General features: G+C 36.2%; 1 protein-coding gene across 2 annotated transcripts in view; it reads left to right on the top strand.

The window, feature by feature from the left end:
* The window catches only part of LOC111145114 (ubiquitin conjugating enzyme E2 D1), a 38,541-nt gene extending 33,555 nt beyond the window's left edge, over positions 1-4,986 (top strand). The window contains exons 6-7 of one of the 2 annotated variants that reach the window (XM_022499767.1): positions 2,114-2,207; positions 2,965-4,979. In XM_022499767.1, coding sequence (XP_022355475.1) covers positions 2,114-2,207; positions 2,965-3,010 — 140 coding nt within the window. In that variant the 3' untranslated portion in view covers positions 3,011-4,979. Of the gene's footprint in view, positions 1-2,113; positions 2,208-2,964 lie in introns of both variants that reach the window. The other variant, XM_022499766.1, reaches the window with a different exon arrangement.
* Positions 4,987-15,793: the final 10,807 nt, after the last annotated feature.

A 15,793-nucleotide genomic window follows, 5' to 3' on the forward strand; every position in this document is an offset into this window, starting at 1 on the left:
TGTGCTTATTTAAAAAAATCTTTTTAATAAATGCTCTCTTCATGTTTAACTTATTTTTAAAAGTGATTAGGTTTTTAGGAAGCAGGGTCCACAGCGATAATATTTCAAATATTAGGTAAGTAGTAGCCCTTCACATCAGCTAGTTATTATGAATGGCAGTTTTTCTGACCTAAAATGTTTGTATAAAATGTTCATGTTGATTCTAGTGTCTTTTTAAAAATCACATAGTATAACTGTTATGTACTAGATGCAAGAAAGTTTTTGTGTCACAGGATTATTCAAATTAATATACTCTTTCCTGGAATGGAAATGGAAATGTAATTCATTTGGTGTAAGTGGTTAAGTACTTATACATACAAAAGAAATGGCAGACTGCCAGATATTGAGCACTAATTTTCTAACATCGGTAGCTTTTTATAAATATTAATTAGTATTCTTGGCTTCTGGAAACTGCCCTTGAAGAAGAATTTCAAGTAGCCTCACTGTCCTCATATGTAAAATGAGGATTATAGGAGTATTACCGTGTAAGGTCACTATGCATCTGGCACATAGAAGACATTCGACTGAATGTTAACTATTATTACCTTTTTCTTTATCTTAAAACATTTGATTTGTGTACATTGTAGTGAAATCAGGGCACATTGCTCTTGGCAGCAGGAGTGGGAAATGAGGAACTTCCCTCTTGCCTTATTTTATAAGGTAGCTTATACTTTGCTTATTTGTACATTTTCTACTTTTTTATATTTTAAATGTCTTATTTTGCTTTCTATTGTGAGTTTAGTCTGGAAACTCTGGAGATGTGAGCCTAGATAATCTACCCTAATAGTTTAATATAAAAGGCTTAAAATTTCAGTAGGCAGATGGAAGATAAGGAAGATGAATAAAATACTAATTTTTTTCATTAGCCCTTAGCAACTCCCTTTCTGTGTTATTTAAGAAATTAACTCTGCTTTATAAATTTTGCTTGTGGATTTGTAAGAGTAGGAAAAGATAAAGGAACATAGTAGAACATCTTGAAATGTTCTTCCAAAGATTCCTCGTATACCCTCAGAAGTCATGGCATGCAATCATAACAGACAAATCAGGAACCAGAGTCCTTGTTCCTTACTTTTTCAGATACTTAAATTGTTTTTGAGAATGTAGCTATATGAATTAGTATTTTGATGTGGGAAGAAACAACTACTTTTATAATTTTCACTAATATTTTAAAACATACAAGTTATGTATTGATAATTGTTCACATTATTTTTAAATGAGTGTGATACAAATAATGTACATGGAATAAAAGATTGATTGAAAAAAACCTGACAAATATTTCTTCTTTGTAGGCAAACTGTAGCACTAAGCCAAAATAAAAAAAGTGCATAAACAATGAGTCCAAAATGGTTTGGACTGTTAACTGCAATTTGTTTGCTGTACTTTGAATTGATTAGAACATAGATTTTCTGCATTAAAATAAAATAAAAAATGGATGGTTTCCTTATTAAAGTACAAAAGTATCTTTAAAAAATACCTAGGGATGCCTGGGTGGCTCAGTTGGTTAAGTATCTGCCTTCGGTTCAGATCATGATCCTAGGCAGGGTCCTAAGTTTGAGTCCCTCATTGGGCTCCTTGCTCAGCAGGGAGCCTGCCTCTCCCTCTGCCTGCTGCTCCCCTGCTCGTGTGCTCTTCTCCTCATATCAATAAATAAAATCTTAAAAAAAAATACCTAAAGTTAGGATGCTGTTCTAAAAATGTTTTGATTAGGTACCATATTTGGCATATGTATGTGTTACCTAAAATTATTTTTATAGAGAACTCTTCAGATTAAATGTTTAGTTACTTTATAAGTGTACATTTTTTAAATAAGTTGAAATTCAAATAAAATTTAAAACTTCAAAAGTTATAGTGATTTTGTATTATATACATTGTATGCTAATTTTGTAATTTCTAATTAAAAATTAGAAATATTTGTTCCTTAGCAAAGTTAGTCTAAAAAGTAATTTAACATGCTCATTTGATTTTGTTTTCTTTATAAGTTCATTGTCTATATTCAGTAAAAGTGTTTTCATATATGTAATTGTTATAAAGCAGAAAGATCATTATCTGATGTGATGTTCTTTTTTCAATCTAGTTTTATTGTCCATATGTTCTCTACTTTGTGATCCTAATCCAGATGACCCCTTAGTACCAGATATTGCACAAATCTATAAATCAGACAAAGAAAAGTAAGTGTTTACTTATATAAGTTTCTGCCTGGGTGTATTTCTGTGTGGTCTGCCAAAACATAAGTATTATCAATATATTTAAGTACATTTAATTGTGTTAATTGTACTAAGTTTGTCTATCTTTATTAGTCTTTTTACAAACTTTTTACAAACTTGTACTAAGTTTGCCTATCTTTATTAGTCTTTTTACAAGAGATATTATTCCTTCCCATACAGTGTTTAGTCCTTTACTATTTAATAGTACATGTTCTGCATTTGTGTAATATGTCTGTTTTTTGATAGGAGAGAACCATATATATAGTTCTGGGTAGTAAATTTAAAATTAAAGAATTTGATAATTGGAAAGCCTTGAATATTTTTCTCCCAGGAAGAGAAGTTATCCCTAACCCCCTCCAAACTGACCCAATTTTCAAGCTGTTTCATCTTGCTGGAACCATTGATTCATTTGCATTTTATAGGTGATGCCCATTCAGGGTTGGCTTTTATAGACTTCTGTTAGAAATTGATTTCTTATTTTGTTGTTTATAATTTAGGCATGTTTCTGTATTGGTTGTAGAGAAATCCATCAGTTAAAAAATCACTTGTTGTTTTCTATTTTATTTAATATATGAGCCTAAGTCACATTGACTCAGTAATTGGCGTATGAATAATTATTGCAATTAAGTGTAAAAAGGTAGAGCGTACAGTTTTATATAAATAGTTCTTCTAAAAGATTCATTTTGTCTGTTTTTATTATATCCCTTTTGTATACCTACAGATACAACAGACATGCAAGAGAATGGACTCAGAAATATGCAATGTAAAGTCAAAAAAAATTTCATATATACCAGAGTACTGTAAAATCTAGGTTTTTTTCAACATTAGCAGTAAATTGAGCACTGTTTACTGTTTCATTGTATCATGAAATCCTTTGATTTTTACCCATTTTACATGTATTTCTGAAGCAAGACAAAACAAACTTCCAAAAATACCCTTCAGACTGTGATGAGAGCATTTGTCATTTTGTATGCATTGAGAAAGACTTATTATGGTTTTTAAGATACTTGGACATCTGCATCTTCAGCTTACAAGATCTGCAATGCATCTGAAAAGCAACCAAATTATTTTTTGCTGAAACTAATTGTTTTTACATGAGAAATGCTGTATGTGTTGTCTAAGATGTCATCAGTTTTATAAATCTGTATTCAGATTCATTCTTTGTTAGCTCACTTTATAATTTGTATTTTTTTACTGTATAGACTAAATATATTCTATTTACATGTATGTCAACGCATTACCTTTTTCCTGTGAACAGTATTGAAAAAACCCAACAGCTGGTAATTAAATGAATTAACTGTCTGTCTCCCTTGTCTTAGGGTAATCAGTAGATTGATTCCAGATTTCTTAAACCTGAAAGGATCTTTACACTGTAATTCTCAGTATCTTGATTATGGAGAAACACTTGTTTTGATTTTGTTATACTTGACTTAACTTTATTGCAATGTGAATTAATTGCACTGCTAAGTAGGAAGATGTGTAACTTTTATTTGTTGCTACTCACATTTGAGTTTTTCTTCTGTATAGGCAATGTTATATTGACACCTTTTACAGATATTAATGTAGCTTTTTCCATATAAATAAAATGCTTTTTCTACTATTTGTCTTGATTACTTAAAGAAATAAATTATCTATAAGTAAGGATCAAAACTATAAAATTTTGCATGCAAATTAATTCCAAATTGTGCAAATGAGGTCTATTGTATTTGATATTCATTGCCATTAATTATATAAATTTTATTGCTTTAGATTTGTATTTGTTTACCATATTATTAGTCTAGAGGATGGAACACATTGGACCCTTGTTATAGAAGAGAATTTAGAGTAAGTTGGGGTTTGTCTTGGATCACATTTTAAGTGAATCATTTACTAAGGTACTGTGATGAATATAAGGCAGTGTCACCCACACTGAAGAAAGTATTGACCTGAAAAATAGTTTAATTATTAAAATGCCCCTCTAGGTAGAATGGACATTGTAATTTCTTAACATTTTAAAATCTAGAATTTTTAAAATAGCAGTTTAGTGCCATCACAGTTTGAAAGAAGACATCCATTTTTTACTATAGATGTTATAAAGAAAATTCTAAAATGATGCTTTCCTCTGTTTTTATAAATTTCCAGTTAAAAGTGGCTTAAATAAGCAGGTTATCTTTGCAGATTTTAAAGAAAGCTAGAAAGTTCTAACGTTCTAACTTGGAAAAAAAATACATTTCTAATTATTTAGCATGCTTACCAAACTTTGAGTGAGTGTCATTTTTAAGAAGAGTTGTAGCTCTTTGGATTATTGCAGTAGCTGTGTAAGTGTGCAAGAATCTGTGATGGATGTAGTCATTAGTAAAGCATTTAAATCACTTAAGCATTTTACCATGGATCATTATTATTAAAGCACAAAATAACCCATTGTTAGAACATGTGTTTTTATAAATGAGTGTAAAAATATTTAAATGAATTGTGAGATGGATGTTTAAGAAAATATAGGTTTAAAAAGTAACTATATTAAGTAATGTCTTGAAACAAACATATCATGAAAAACACTGCTTTACTAGGTATATGATTATAAGCTACATTCACCCAGAATTTGAACACTCAAGTTCATTAGATTTAAATATTTAGTATATTTTGATAGTAAAGGATTTTGTTTCTTGAATATCTTTCACTTTTTAAAAAACTTTGATTTGTGTGACATTTATTTTTGGAAGTGTCTTTTTTTTCCTTTATTAAAAGTTTTGAAACTCACCTAATTCTTGTTTGCCTTTGCTTACACCTGAATTGTGTGACCAGACTCCAGAGGAGTGAGCACAAGTTCTCATATTAAATAAAAACCTTAAGAATTCTGTGGTGACATAATGATGGGCCAAGTCACCATTTTAGCTCTGTCATTTTTGCTTAATTCTGAGAAGGATATATCACTTACCTTTTAGAACTGCAAGTCCGAAGTCAGGGGCCTTCCTCCATAAAGTAACCATTGATTTAGGGACCCTTGGAATGAGAAAAACAGGTAGTCTTTTGGAGTTTTGGATAGTACTTCTTGAAGTCTTGGGTATTTCAAGACAGTTAAAAACGATATTCAAGTTGAATTCTGGGCACTTGTAAATGTCACATACAGTAAGTCAGAACTACAAGTTGTAAGGGCAGCCTCCCCCTCATCTCCCATATTTGCATTTGATTCCTGAAGTACAGACTTCCTACTTGCCTCTGTAAAGCATTTATAATTATTCATTTTTGATTTAAGTTGTCCCTCTCATCCCCTTAATCCTTAAACTGTTTAGGGAAAATTTAAAATTTAAAATGTACTTTGTAGATCAACTACTTATCAGTTGTAAAGGATCATAAGGGATCACATGAGAAATACAGAGCACAAGGGCAACCTAAGACTTAATATTCAAAAGCGTAACTTTTCAAAAAAATTTGATAAAAATACCACATGTAGTTTTCCATTTCTTTTATTACTTTATTCCATGATCAGTTTGTACGTGATTCAGCCATTGATGTTTTGCAGGATCTTGCTTTCACAGTTCTGTGTTTTGGGGGAATTAATTTTCCTCTCAGATTAAAAGAGATTCTTGGTAATGAAACTATTTGTATCCTGTTTATTTGTTGGTAGTCAATTTGAACTGGACTCAAAGTCCAGTTCAGTCAATGTTTTGAGTTCTGCTGTAGAATCATCAGTCCTGTTACAAGGACCAGCCATGGAAAATGTGATCAATGCTTTAGCCAAGGCCATATAAATAGAGCTTCAGTGTATTCAAATTGTTGGATTTGGTCTGTGGAAATACAACAGTACTGCTTATCTTTTCAGTTTAAATCATTTAAGTGATTGTCATCAATAAAATAATAACAAACCTGAACTTCAGAAGTTCAGTTTTATTACTCATCAGCTGTAAACTAGGACTTTCAATTTTATTCCCTTTAAACAGGGGCTTAAATGCAATTCATTAGCCCTAAAGTATAATGCACGTCATTTGTGGAAGTTCTCATTTTTTAAATATGCTTCTCTTACTGTTCTACAGATAAGAAAAGATTCATCTAATTTCACTTGTAAAAATTGCTATGTGTGGATAATTAGTCATTCCTACTTCTTTTTTTTTTTTTTTTTTTTTTCCCCTGTACTGAATGATGTCGGTAAACTCTTCTTAAATAGTTGGCATGCTTTCACCAGGAGTTTTTTCAGTAATAGCGCCAATTAAAAATTTGTGGACAGCTGGTATTTTTTGGTTGTAGAAATAATCTATAATGTAAAAGTATGTTCATGACAACATTACATCTCTTATTTGTATTATATTGCATTGTCCTGTTACATAGAAGAAGGTGGTTTTAAATTGTTCATAAATTGAACGAATAGAAGGAGGGAATATTCACCTAAAATATTAGCATTTAGAAGGATTTTTGTATAATAAGATATAGTTCTTTAAAAGCTTACTTTAGCACTCTTTTGCTTTCTACTATAGAAGAAGGGATGCATCTTTCTTACCTCAGGAGGACATAAGTTGCTTTTATTATGCTGACAAATATGTAAGATCTGAGCTATGCTTTCCCCATATAATTTGTTTCTGTGAAGATCTCTTTACTTCCAAAGATCACTATGAAATAGAGTATTGTAAACTCTTAATATACATATTGTGGGGTACAGTTGCGACACCACTTGTGTTGGCACTTCTAACATACTAATTTTTTAATTTTTTAATTTTTTGTTGTGTTATGTTAGTTGCCATTGAGGACATCATTAGTTTTGATGTAGTGTTCCAAGATTCATTGTTTACGTATAACACCCAGTGCTCCATGCAATCCATGCCCTCCTTAATACCCATCACTGGGCTCCCCTATCCCCTCCTCCTCTAAAACCCTCAGTTTATTTCTCGAGTCCACAGTCTTTCATGGTTCATCTTCCTCTCTGATTCCCCTCTTCCCTTTTCCCTTCCTTCTCCTAATATCCTCCATGCTATTCCTTATGTTCCATAAGTAAGTGAAACCATATGATAATTGACTTTCTCTGCTTGACTTTTTCACTCAGCATGATCTCCTTGAGTCTCGCCCACATTGATGCAAAAGTTGGGTATTCATCCTTTCTGATGACTGAGTAATATTCTATTGTATACATGGACCACATCTTTATCCATTTGTCTGTTAAAGGGCATCTCTGCTCTTTCCAGTTTGGCTATTGTGGACATTGCTGCTACCAACTTTGGGACGCATATGGCCCTTCTTTTCACTACATCTGTATCTTTGGGTTAAATACCCAGTAGTGCAATCGCCAGGTCATAAGGTAGCTCTATTTTTAAGTTTTTGAGGAACCTCAACACTCTTTTCCAAAGTGGCTACACCAACTTGCATCCTATCAACACTATAAGAGCATTCCCCTTTCTCCACATCCTCTCCAACATTTGTTGTTTCTTGCCTTGTTTTCTGCCATTGTAACTGGTATAAGGTGCTATCTCATTGTGATTTTGATTTGAATCTCCCTCATGGCTGGTGATGATGAAAATTTTTTCATGTGTCTTTTTCATGTGTCATTTGTATGTCTTCATTGGAGAAGTGTCTGTTCATGTCTTCTGCTCATGTTTTGACTTAATTATTTGTTTTTTGGGTGTTGAGTTTGAGAAGTTCTTTGTAGATCTTGTCTATCAGCCCTTTGTCTGTAGTGTCATTTGCGAATATCTTCTCCCATTCCGTGTGTTGCCTCTTTGTTTTGTTGACTGTTTCCTTTGCTGTGCAGAAGATTTTGATCTTGATGAAGTCCCAAAAGTTCATTTTTGCTTTTGTTTCCATTGCCTTTGGAGACGTGTCTTGAAAGAAGTTGCTGTGGTTGAGGTTACTGCCTATGTTCTCCTCTAGGATTTTGATGGATTCATGTCTCACATTGAGGTCTTTCATCCATTTAGAGTTTATCTTTATGGTGTAAGAGAATGGTTGAGTTTCATTCTTCTGTATGTAGCTGTCCAGTTTTCATTGCACAATTTATTGAAGAGACTTTTTTCTCTTGGATATTTTCCCCTGCTTTGTTGAAGATTATTTGACCATAGCATTGAGGGTCCATATATGGGTTCTCTGCTCTGTTACCACTGGTCTGTGGTGTCTGTTTCTGTGTCAGTAACATGCTGTCTTGGTGATCACTGCTCTGTAATAAACCTTGAAATCAGGCAACGTGATGCCCCCAGTTTTGTTGTTCTTTTTCAACATTTCCTTGGTGATTCAGGGTCTTTCCTGGTTCCATGCAAATTTTAGGATTGTTTGTTCCAGCACTTTGAAAAATGCCAATGGCATTTTGATTGGGATGGTGTTGAAAGTATAGATTGCTCTGGGCAGCATAGACTTTTTAACAATATTTATTCTTCTGACCCATGAGCATGGAATGTTTTTTCTATCTTTTTGTGTCTTCAATTTCCTTCATGAGTGTTCTGTAGTTCCTAGAGTATAGATCCTTTACCACTTTGGTTAGGTTTATTTCGAAGTATCTTATAGTTTTTGGTGCTATTGTAAAGGGAATTGATTCTCTAATTTCTCATTCTGCAGTTTCGTTTTTAGTGTATAAGAAAGCCACTGATTTCTGTGCATTGATTTTTGTCTCCTTCCACATTACTGAATTGCCGTATGAGTTCTAGTAATTTGGGGCTAGAGTCTTGGGTTTTCCACATTAAGTATCATGTCATCTGCAAAGAGAGGGAGTTTGACTTCTTTTTTGCCAATTTGAATACCTTTTATTTTTGTTGTTGTTGTTGTTGTTGTTGTCTGATTTGCTGTTGCTAGGACTTCTAGTACTATGTCGAACAATAGTGGTGAGAGTGGGCATCCTTGTCATGTTCCTGATCTTAAATGAAAGGCTGTCAGCTTTTCCCCATTGAGAATGATATTCGTTATGAGTTTTCATGGATGGATATTATGGAATTGAGGAATGTTCCCTCTATCCCTATAATCTGAAGTTTTAATTAAGAAAGGATCCTGTATTTTATCAAATGCTTTTTCTGCATCAATTGAGAGGACCATGTGGTTCTCTCTTCTCTTACTAAAAGAATCAATAACGATTTATTTGCAGATGTTGAACCACCTTGCATCCCAGGGATAAATGCCACCTTGTTGAGGTGGTAATCTTTTTAATGTACTGTTGGATCCTGTTGGCTAGGATTTTGTTGAGAATCATGGCATCCATATTCATCAGAGATATTGGTCTGAAATTCTCCTTTTTGCCCGGTTTGGGGATCAGGGTAATTCTGGCCTCATAGAAAGAGTCTGGAAGTTTTCCTTCTGTTTCTATTTTTTGAAACTATTTCAGAAGAGTAGATATTATTTCTTTGAATGTTTGGTTGAATTCCTCAGAGAATCCGTCAGGTCCTGGACTCTTGGTTTTTGGGAGATTTTTGATCACTGCTTCAATCTTATTAGTTATTGGTCTATTCAGGTTGTCAATTTCTTCCTATTTCAGTCTTGGAAATTTATAGGTTTCTAGGAATGCATCCATTTTTTCTAGGTTCCTTAAGTTATTGGCATATAACTTGATAATAATTTCTGATTATTGTTTCTATTTCCTTGGTGTTAGTTGTGACCTCTCCCCTTCATAATTTTATTCATTTGGGTCCTCTCTCTTTTCTTTTGGATTAGTTTGGCCAATGGTTTATCAATCTTATTGATTCTTTCAGAAAACCACCTTCTAGTTTCATTGATGTGATCTACTGTATCTCTAGTTTCTATCTCATTGATCTCTGCTCTAATCTTAATTATTTCCCTTCTTGTGCATGGAGTTGGCTAATTTGTTGTTGATTCTCCAGTTCTTTAAGGTAAAAAGAGAGTTTGTGTATTCAGCAATTTTCTTTCTTTCTTTTCTTTTTCTTTTTTTTTTTCCAGTGAGGTTTGGATGGCTACGTATGGCCCCTTAGGACTGCCTTTGTTGTATCCCATAGATTTTGGACTGATGTGTTTTCATTCTCATTGTTTTCCATGAATTGTTTAAGTTCTTCTTTGATTTCCTGGTTGAGCCATACATTCTTGAGCAGGATGGTCTTTAGCTTCCAAGTGTTTGAATTTCATTTTTTTAAGATTTTATTTTATTTTTTTTCTGTGTTTCAAGACTCATTGTTTATGCACCACAACCACCGCTCCATGCAATACATGCACTCCTTAATACCCATCATCAGAATCACCCATCCCCCCAACCCCCGCCCCTCCAAAACCTTCAGTTTGCTTCTCAGTGTCCACAGTCTCTCATGCTTCATCTCCCCCTCCGATTTACCCCAATTCACATTTCCTTTCCTTCTCCTAATGTCCTCTGTGTTATTCCTTATGTTCCAAAAGTAAGTGTGACCATATGATAATTGACTTTCTCTGCTTGACTTATTTCACTCAGCATAATCTCCTCCAGTCCCATCCATGCTGATACAAAAGTTGGGCATTCATCCTTTCTGTTGGAGGCATAATATTACATTGTATATATGTACCATATTTTCTTTATCCATTCATCTGTTGAAGGGTATCTTGGCTCTTTCCACAGTTTGGCAATTGTAGACATTGCCACTATGAACATTGGGGTAGAGATGGCCCTTCTTTTCACTACATCTGTACCTTTGGGGTAAATACCTAGTAGTGCAACTACAGGGTCATAGGGTAGCTCAAAAATATGTTCTTATTGGCATCATTGTTGCCTGTGAGGTCCTTGTTTCTATAGATTGTCTCTGTAAATTTCTGTTCTATATCTCTCTTGGGGTCTTTCTTTTTTTATAGAACCCCCTTTAGTATTTCTTGCAGGTGCCAACTTAGTGGCCACATATTCTTTCAGTTTTTGCCTGTCTTGGAAGCTCTTTATCTCTGCATCTATTCTAAATGACAGCCTTGCTGGATAAAGTATTCTTGGCTGCATGTTCTTTTGTCTTGCTAGTTTCCTGTGCACAAGTCTGACATTTTTCTGATGTTCCTCCCTCTGTACATAAGGAATCTCTTCCCCCTAGCTGCCCTTAAGATGTTTTCCCTGGTTTTAAGATTTCTGAGTTTCACTATCACATGCTTGTGGTCGTTCTCCCCTCCTTGATCTTGGGGGTGTACTCTCTGCCTCTAGGACATGAGTGCTTGTTTCATTCCCCAGGTTAGGGAAATTCTCAGCTAGGATTTGTTCAACTATATCTTCTAGTCCTCTCTCTCTAGCCCCCCTCCGACCCAAGGATCCCAATAATTCTGACATTGGAATGTTTCATGGTGTCATTTATTTCACTAATTCTGTTTTCATGGATTCTGAGCTGTTGCTCCAGGCCTCCTCCTGATCCTTCTTTTCTATCATTTTGTCTTCTAGATCACTAATTTAATCTTCTGCCTCATTTACCCTAGCTGTTAGAGTATATAGATTAGATTGGATCTCACTGACAGCATTTTTAAGTTCTGCCAGATCAACTCTCATTTCTACCCTTAGAGAATTATGTTGCCATTAATGGTTTTCTCCATCCTAGCTATTGTCTGCATAAGTGTTACCCTGAAATCTTTCTGACATCTTGCTTATATCCATACCCATTAGTTCTGTGGCAGAGGTCACAGTCTCTGAATTTTTCCTGTGTTGGGAGTTCCTCCTCCTGGTCATTCTGCTGAGAGGTGGTTGAAGGAATGTACAAAGTCCAAACTATTGACCACAACCCAAGCAAGATGCACCTGTTTTATAGGGACCTTAGGGTTGTTGGCCTCTTGTTCTTTCAGCTTGTCTTCTGGGGGAGTGTCCTGCTGTGCTATTACTCAGGCAACACTGTCTGGACAGAATTGCCCTTCCCCCTGTTGGGGGGCAGGATGGGCCCAGTGAAAACTGGGGGGTGGGGGAGGATTTTGTTCTCTGGTGGTTTTCCCTGGTGGCTTTCTGTGTCTCTTTTGAGAGTCAGAGCAGAAGTGATGGTATCCAATCCTGTCTTAGAACAGAGAGATTGCAGTCTGTTTTCCAGAAAGCCCTCCAGGCCAGACTGACTCTGTTTTTGTCTGTGCTGCTAAGAACCACAGTTGTGCACCCCACAGGAGCACTCCCAACTCTTGCTTCCAGATTCAGGCACATCTCTGCCTTTTGTGCTTCTAAAACTGCCAGCTGCCCCCAGTTCACATGCATGCCCCTGCAGCTCCAGGTTCCAGTCCAGGGGCTGCCTTAAAGCCCTTTCCCCATGGCTACAGGTGTACAAGTCTGTGCCTGGTCCCCAGAGGGGGACACTTTTGCACTCCTGTGTTATTTCACCTTCCTGGGGCCAGTGCTTATGGTGGCTCCCTCCCCTTTCTGTTTATCTTCTGATATCTGCTCCAGAATCATTGCTCCCCACTTCATACCTTGAAACAAGCCACTGGAGATATTCTGTTGGTATAGATCCTGATATATCTTCTTACATTTCAGACTGATTTCATGGATGTTCAGAGTGGTCTGGCAGATATCCAGCTCAATTCAGGGGACTAGTTGAAATAGGGTCCTCTACTCCTCTGCCATCTTGGCCCCCCTCCCTTATTTTTTGTAAGATTTTATTTTCTTTTAGAAAGACAGAGTGTGAATGGGGAGGGGGGGAGGGACAAGGAGAGAACCTCAAGCAGACTGTGCTGATCATGGAGCCCAATGTGGGGCTTGATCCCATGACCCTGAGATCATGATCTGAGCCAAAACCAAGAGTTGGATGTTCAATCCACTGAGATACCCAGGTGCCCCCTGAACCACTTGTTTTAACAGCCCACAACCACCCACATATTCAGTGTATGAAGATGATTTATAAGACTAAGCATATGGTCATACACATACGTAAGACTTATTATAGTGACACAGCAAAGATACATAGCTGGATCAGAAAGAGGAAAAAACTACAGGAATTAGTCTAGAGTCTAGAAGAACCCATATGCAAGCTTCCTGTGCTGTCCTTGATGGGGCTACACAGAGCGTACTCCCTCCAACAGTGAAATGCATTAACATGGGCACAGTATTTCTGCCCAGGGAAGCCTATTTAAAAAGCCCAGGGTTTTTATTGGGTGCTAAATCATATAGGTCCATTTTGCCCACCAAAATTCTAATTTCCAAGAAGAAAAGCAAGTGTTCACCATAAATCACATGGTCTTTAAAACAGTCTGATCAAGCTAGCACAGCCAATACAACCATATCAAATAGAGAAAATTTCAAAAGCCAAGTTTTTAGATGCCCACTGAGGACCAAACTTGTAAGCAAGCCCTTCTAAAGATTAGGCCACATCACTTGTTGAAAAGATGATTCTTTTCCCTTGGAATGGTCATGGTATCCTTGAAAATCAGCTCAACATAGAGGCTTATTTCTGGGCTCTATGTTCTATTGATCTACATGTTTTATGTTAATACCATACTATATTGATCACTGTAGCTTTGTAGTAACTTCTGAAATCAGGAAGTATGGGTCTTCCAGATTCATTAGTTTGTGATCTTGTTTTGATCTTGTTTTGTCCCTTGTGATTCCAAATGCATCTCAGGACCAGCTTTTCCATTTTTTCTGCACTTATTAAAAGTCTATATGACTTGAGCTTCTCACAACGTGGTAGCTCAGTTCTAAGAGAGAGCATCTGGGGACAAGTATTCTAAGATGGAGAAAGCTCCACGACCTTTTATGATCTCACCTTAAGTTACAAAGTGTCACTTCTTGTAGTTTACTGGTTGAAGCAGTCATAAGCTGTTTCAAAGGGAAGGGGACATAGACTCCCACCTTTCCATGAGAAAATTTGGGGTCACCACCAAATTCATCTTATGAATTCATTCATGATTTCCTCCATTTCATAGATAGATGATAGATAGATAGATATAGATAGATATATCAGTAGATATATACTGTTTCATAGTGTTCTGTGTAGAGGTCTTGCATATTTTGCATTGGATTTATTCCTAAGTATCTAATTTTTTTAATGTATTAAAAAGTTTTGGGCACCTGGGTGGCTCAGTTGGTTGAGCGACTGCCTTCAGCTCAGGTCATGATCCCAGAGTCCTGGGATCGAGTCCCACATCGGGTTCCCAGCTCCATGGGGAGTCTGCTTCTCCCTCTGTCTCCTCTCATGCTCTCTGACTCTGTTTCTCTCTCGAATTAAAAAAAAAAGTTTTTTCATCTCATTTTCTGTTCTTACTGTATAGAAATCAATTTATAATATTTGCCTTGTATCCTGCAGCTTTGCTGAATTGACTTTTTAATGGCTTGTAGAGTTTTAAGGTCTTCTATAATCATAATCATGTAAACTGTGAATAATGATAACTTCCTCATTTCCAGTAAATATATGCCTATTATTTCCTTTTCTTTCCTTGTTGCATTAGCTATGACCTCCAGTATCATGCTGAATAAAAATAGTGATAGCAACCATCCTTTCTTGATTTCTGAGGGAATGCTTTCATTATTTCAATCTTAAGTATGGTGTTTGTTTATTATCACATTTCCTTCTATTCCTAATTGGTTGAGCATTTTTTTCACTGTTGCATTACATGTTAAATTTCATTGAATACTTTTTCTACATCAGTCAAGATTATTATTGTGTTTTAATCCTTTTTTTCCATTAATGGAGTATGAATTACATTAACTGATATTCAAGTGTTAAATTATCTATATTTCTGGACTAAACCCCCTTTCAGATGCACTATCCTCTTTCACAATCACTAACTTCTCAGGGAGAGCTAAGATTGTGGCATAGGAGAAGGATGCTAGGCTTGACTCATCCTCAAACAACTAGATAAGTATCAAATCATTCTGAATACCCAAGATATTGACCTGAGGACTGACAGAACAAACTTCACAACTAGAGAAAAAGAAGAGGCCACATGGAGAAAGGTAAGAAGTGCAGAGATATGATTTGGAGTAGAAATGGATTGAGGGTTCTGCAGAGGTGAGGGAGCCCTGGTCAAGGAGAAAGGTGAGAGAGAGAGAGAGTGGAGTGCACAGGGATATGCACAGAGAGAGCACTTCCCCAAAGTCATTGGCTGGGAAAATGACTGGCTGATTTTCATGAGTTTTTGCTACCAGTGGGACTCAAAAGACTGGAGTTTCAGAGGTCAGTAGGCTTAGCTGAGATAGAGCCCTGAGGGTGCTGCCCTGTTTCTGAAGAGAAGGTGTGCAAACAACCCCAGGGCAGATGGCATGATCTAAGGATACCCTATGGTGCAGAGGGAATGTTCACTCTTCTTGGAGTGGATCTGTGAAGTGGTATTCACAGAAATGCTTCTCCTGGGATGCCTGGGTGGCTCAGTCAGTTAAGCGTCTGCCTTCAGCTCAGATCATGATCCCAGCGTCCTGGGATCGAGTCCCACATTGAGCTCCTTCCTCAACGGGGAGCCTGTTTTTCCTTCTGCCTGTGGCTCCCCCTGCTTATGCTCTCTCTCTCTGACAAATAAATAAATAAAATCTTTAAGTGAAAAAAAGGAAGGAAGGAAGAAAGAAAAAAAGAAAGAAAGAGAGAAAGAAATGCTTCTCCTGGGACAAAAGAGCCATCAGGCACCATTTCTCTCCCCTGCCCCCTCAGCATAGGTGCAGAGACAACTGCTGAGGGTTGCTAACCCAGATGCTGGCTGTTCAGCCTGCTTTGCTTCAAATACCATGATCCTGTACTCTGGTGCCACTGCCTTCAATT

The sequence above is a fragment of the Enhydra lutris genome, unplaced genomic scaffold, assembly GCF_002288905.1.
Source record: "Enhydra lutris kenyoni isolate GAN:26980312 unplaced genomic scaffold, ASM228890v2 scaffoldscaffold12, whole genome shotgun sequence".
In the NCBI taxonomy this organism is placed as follows: Eukaryota; Metazoa; Chordata; class Mammalia; order Carnivora; family Mustelidae; genus Enhydra; species Enhydra lutris.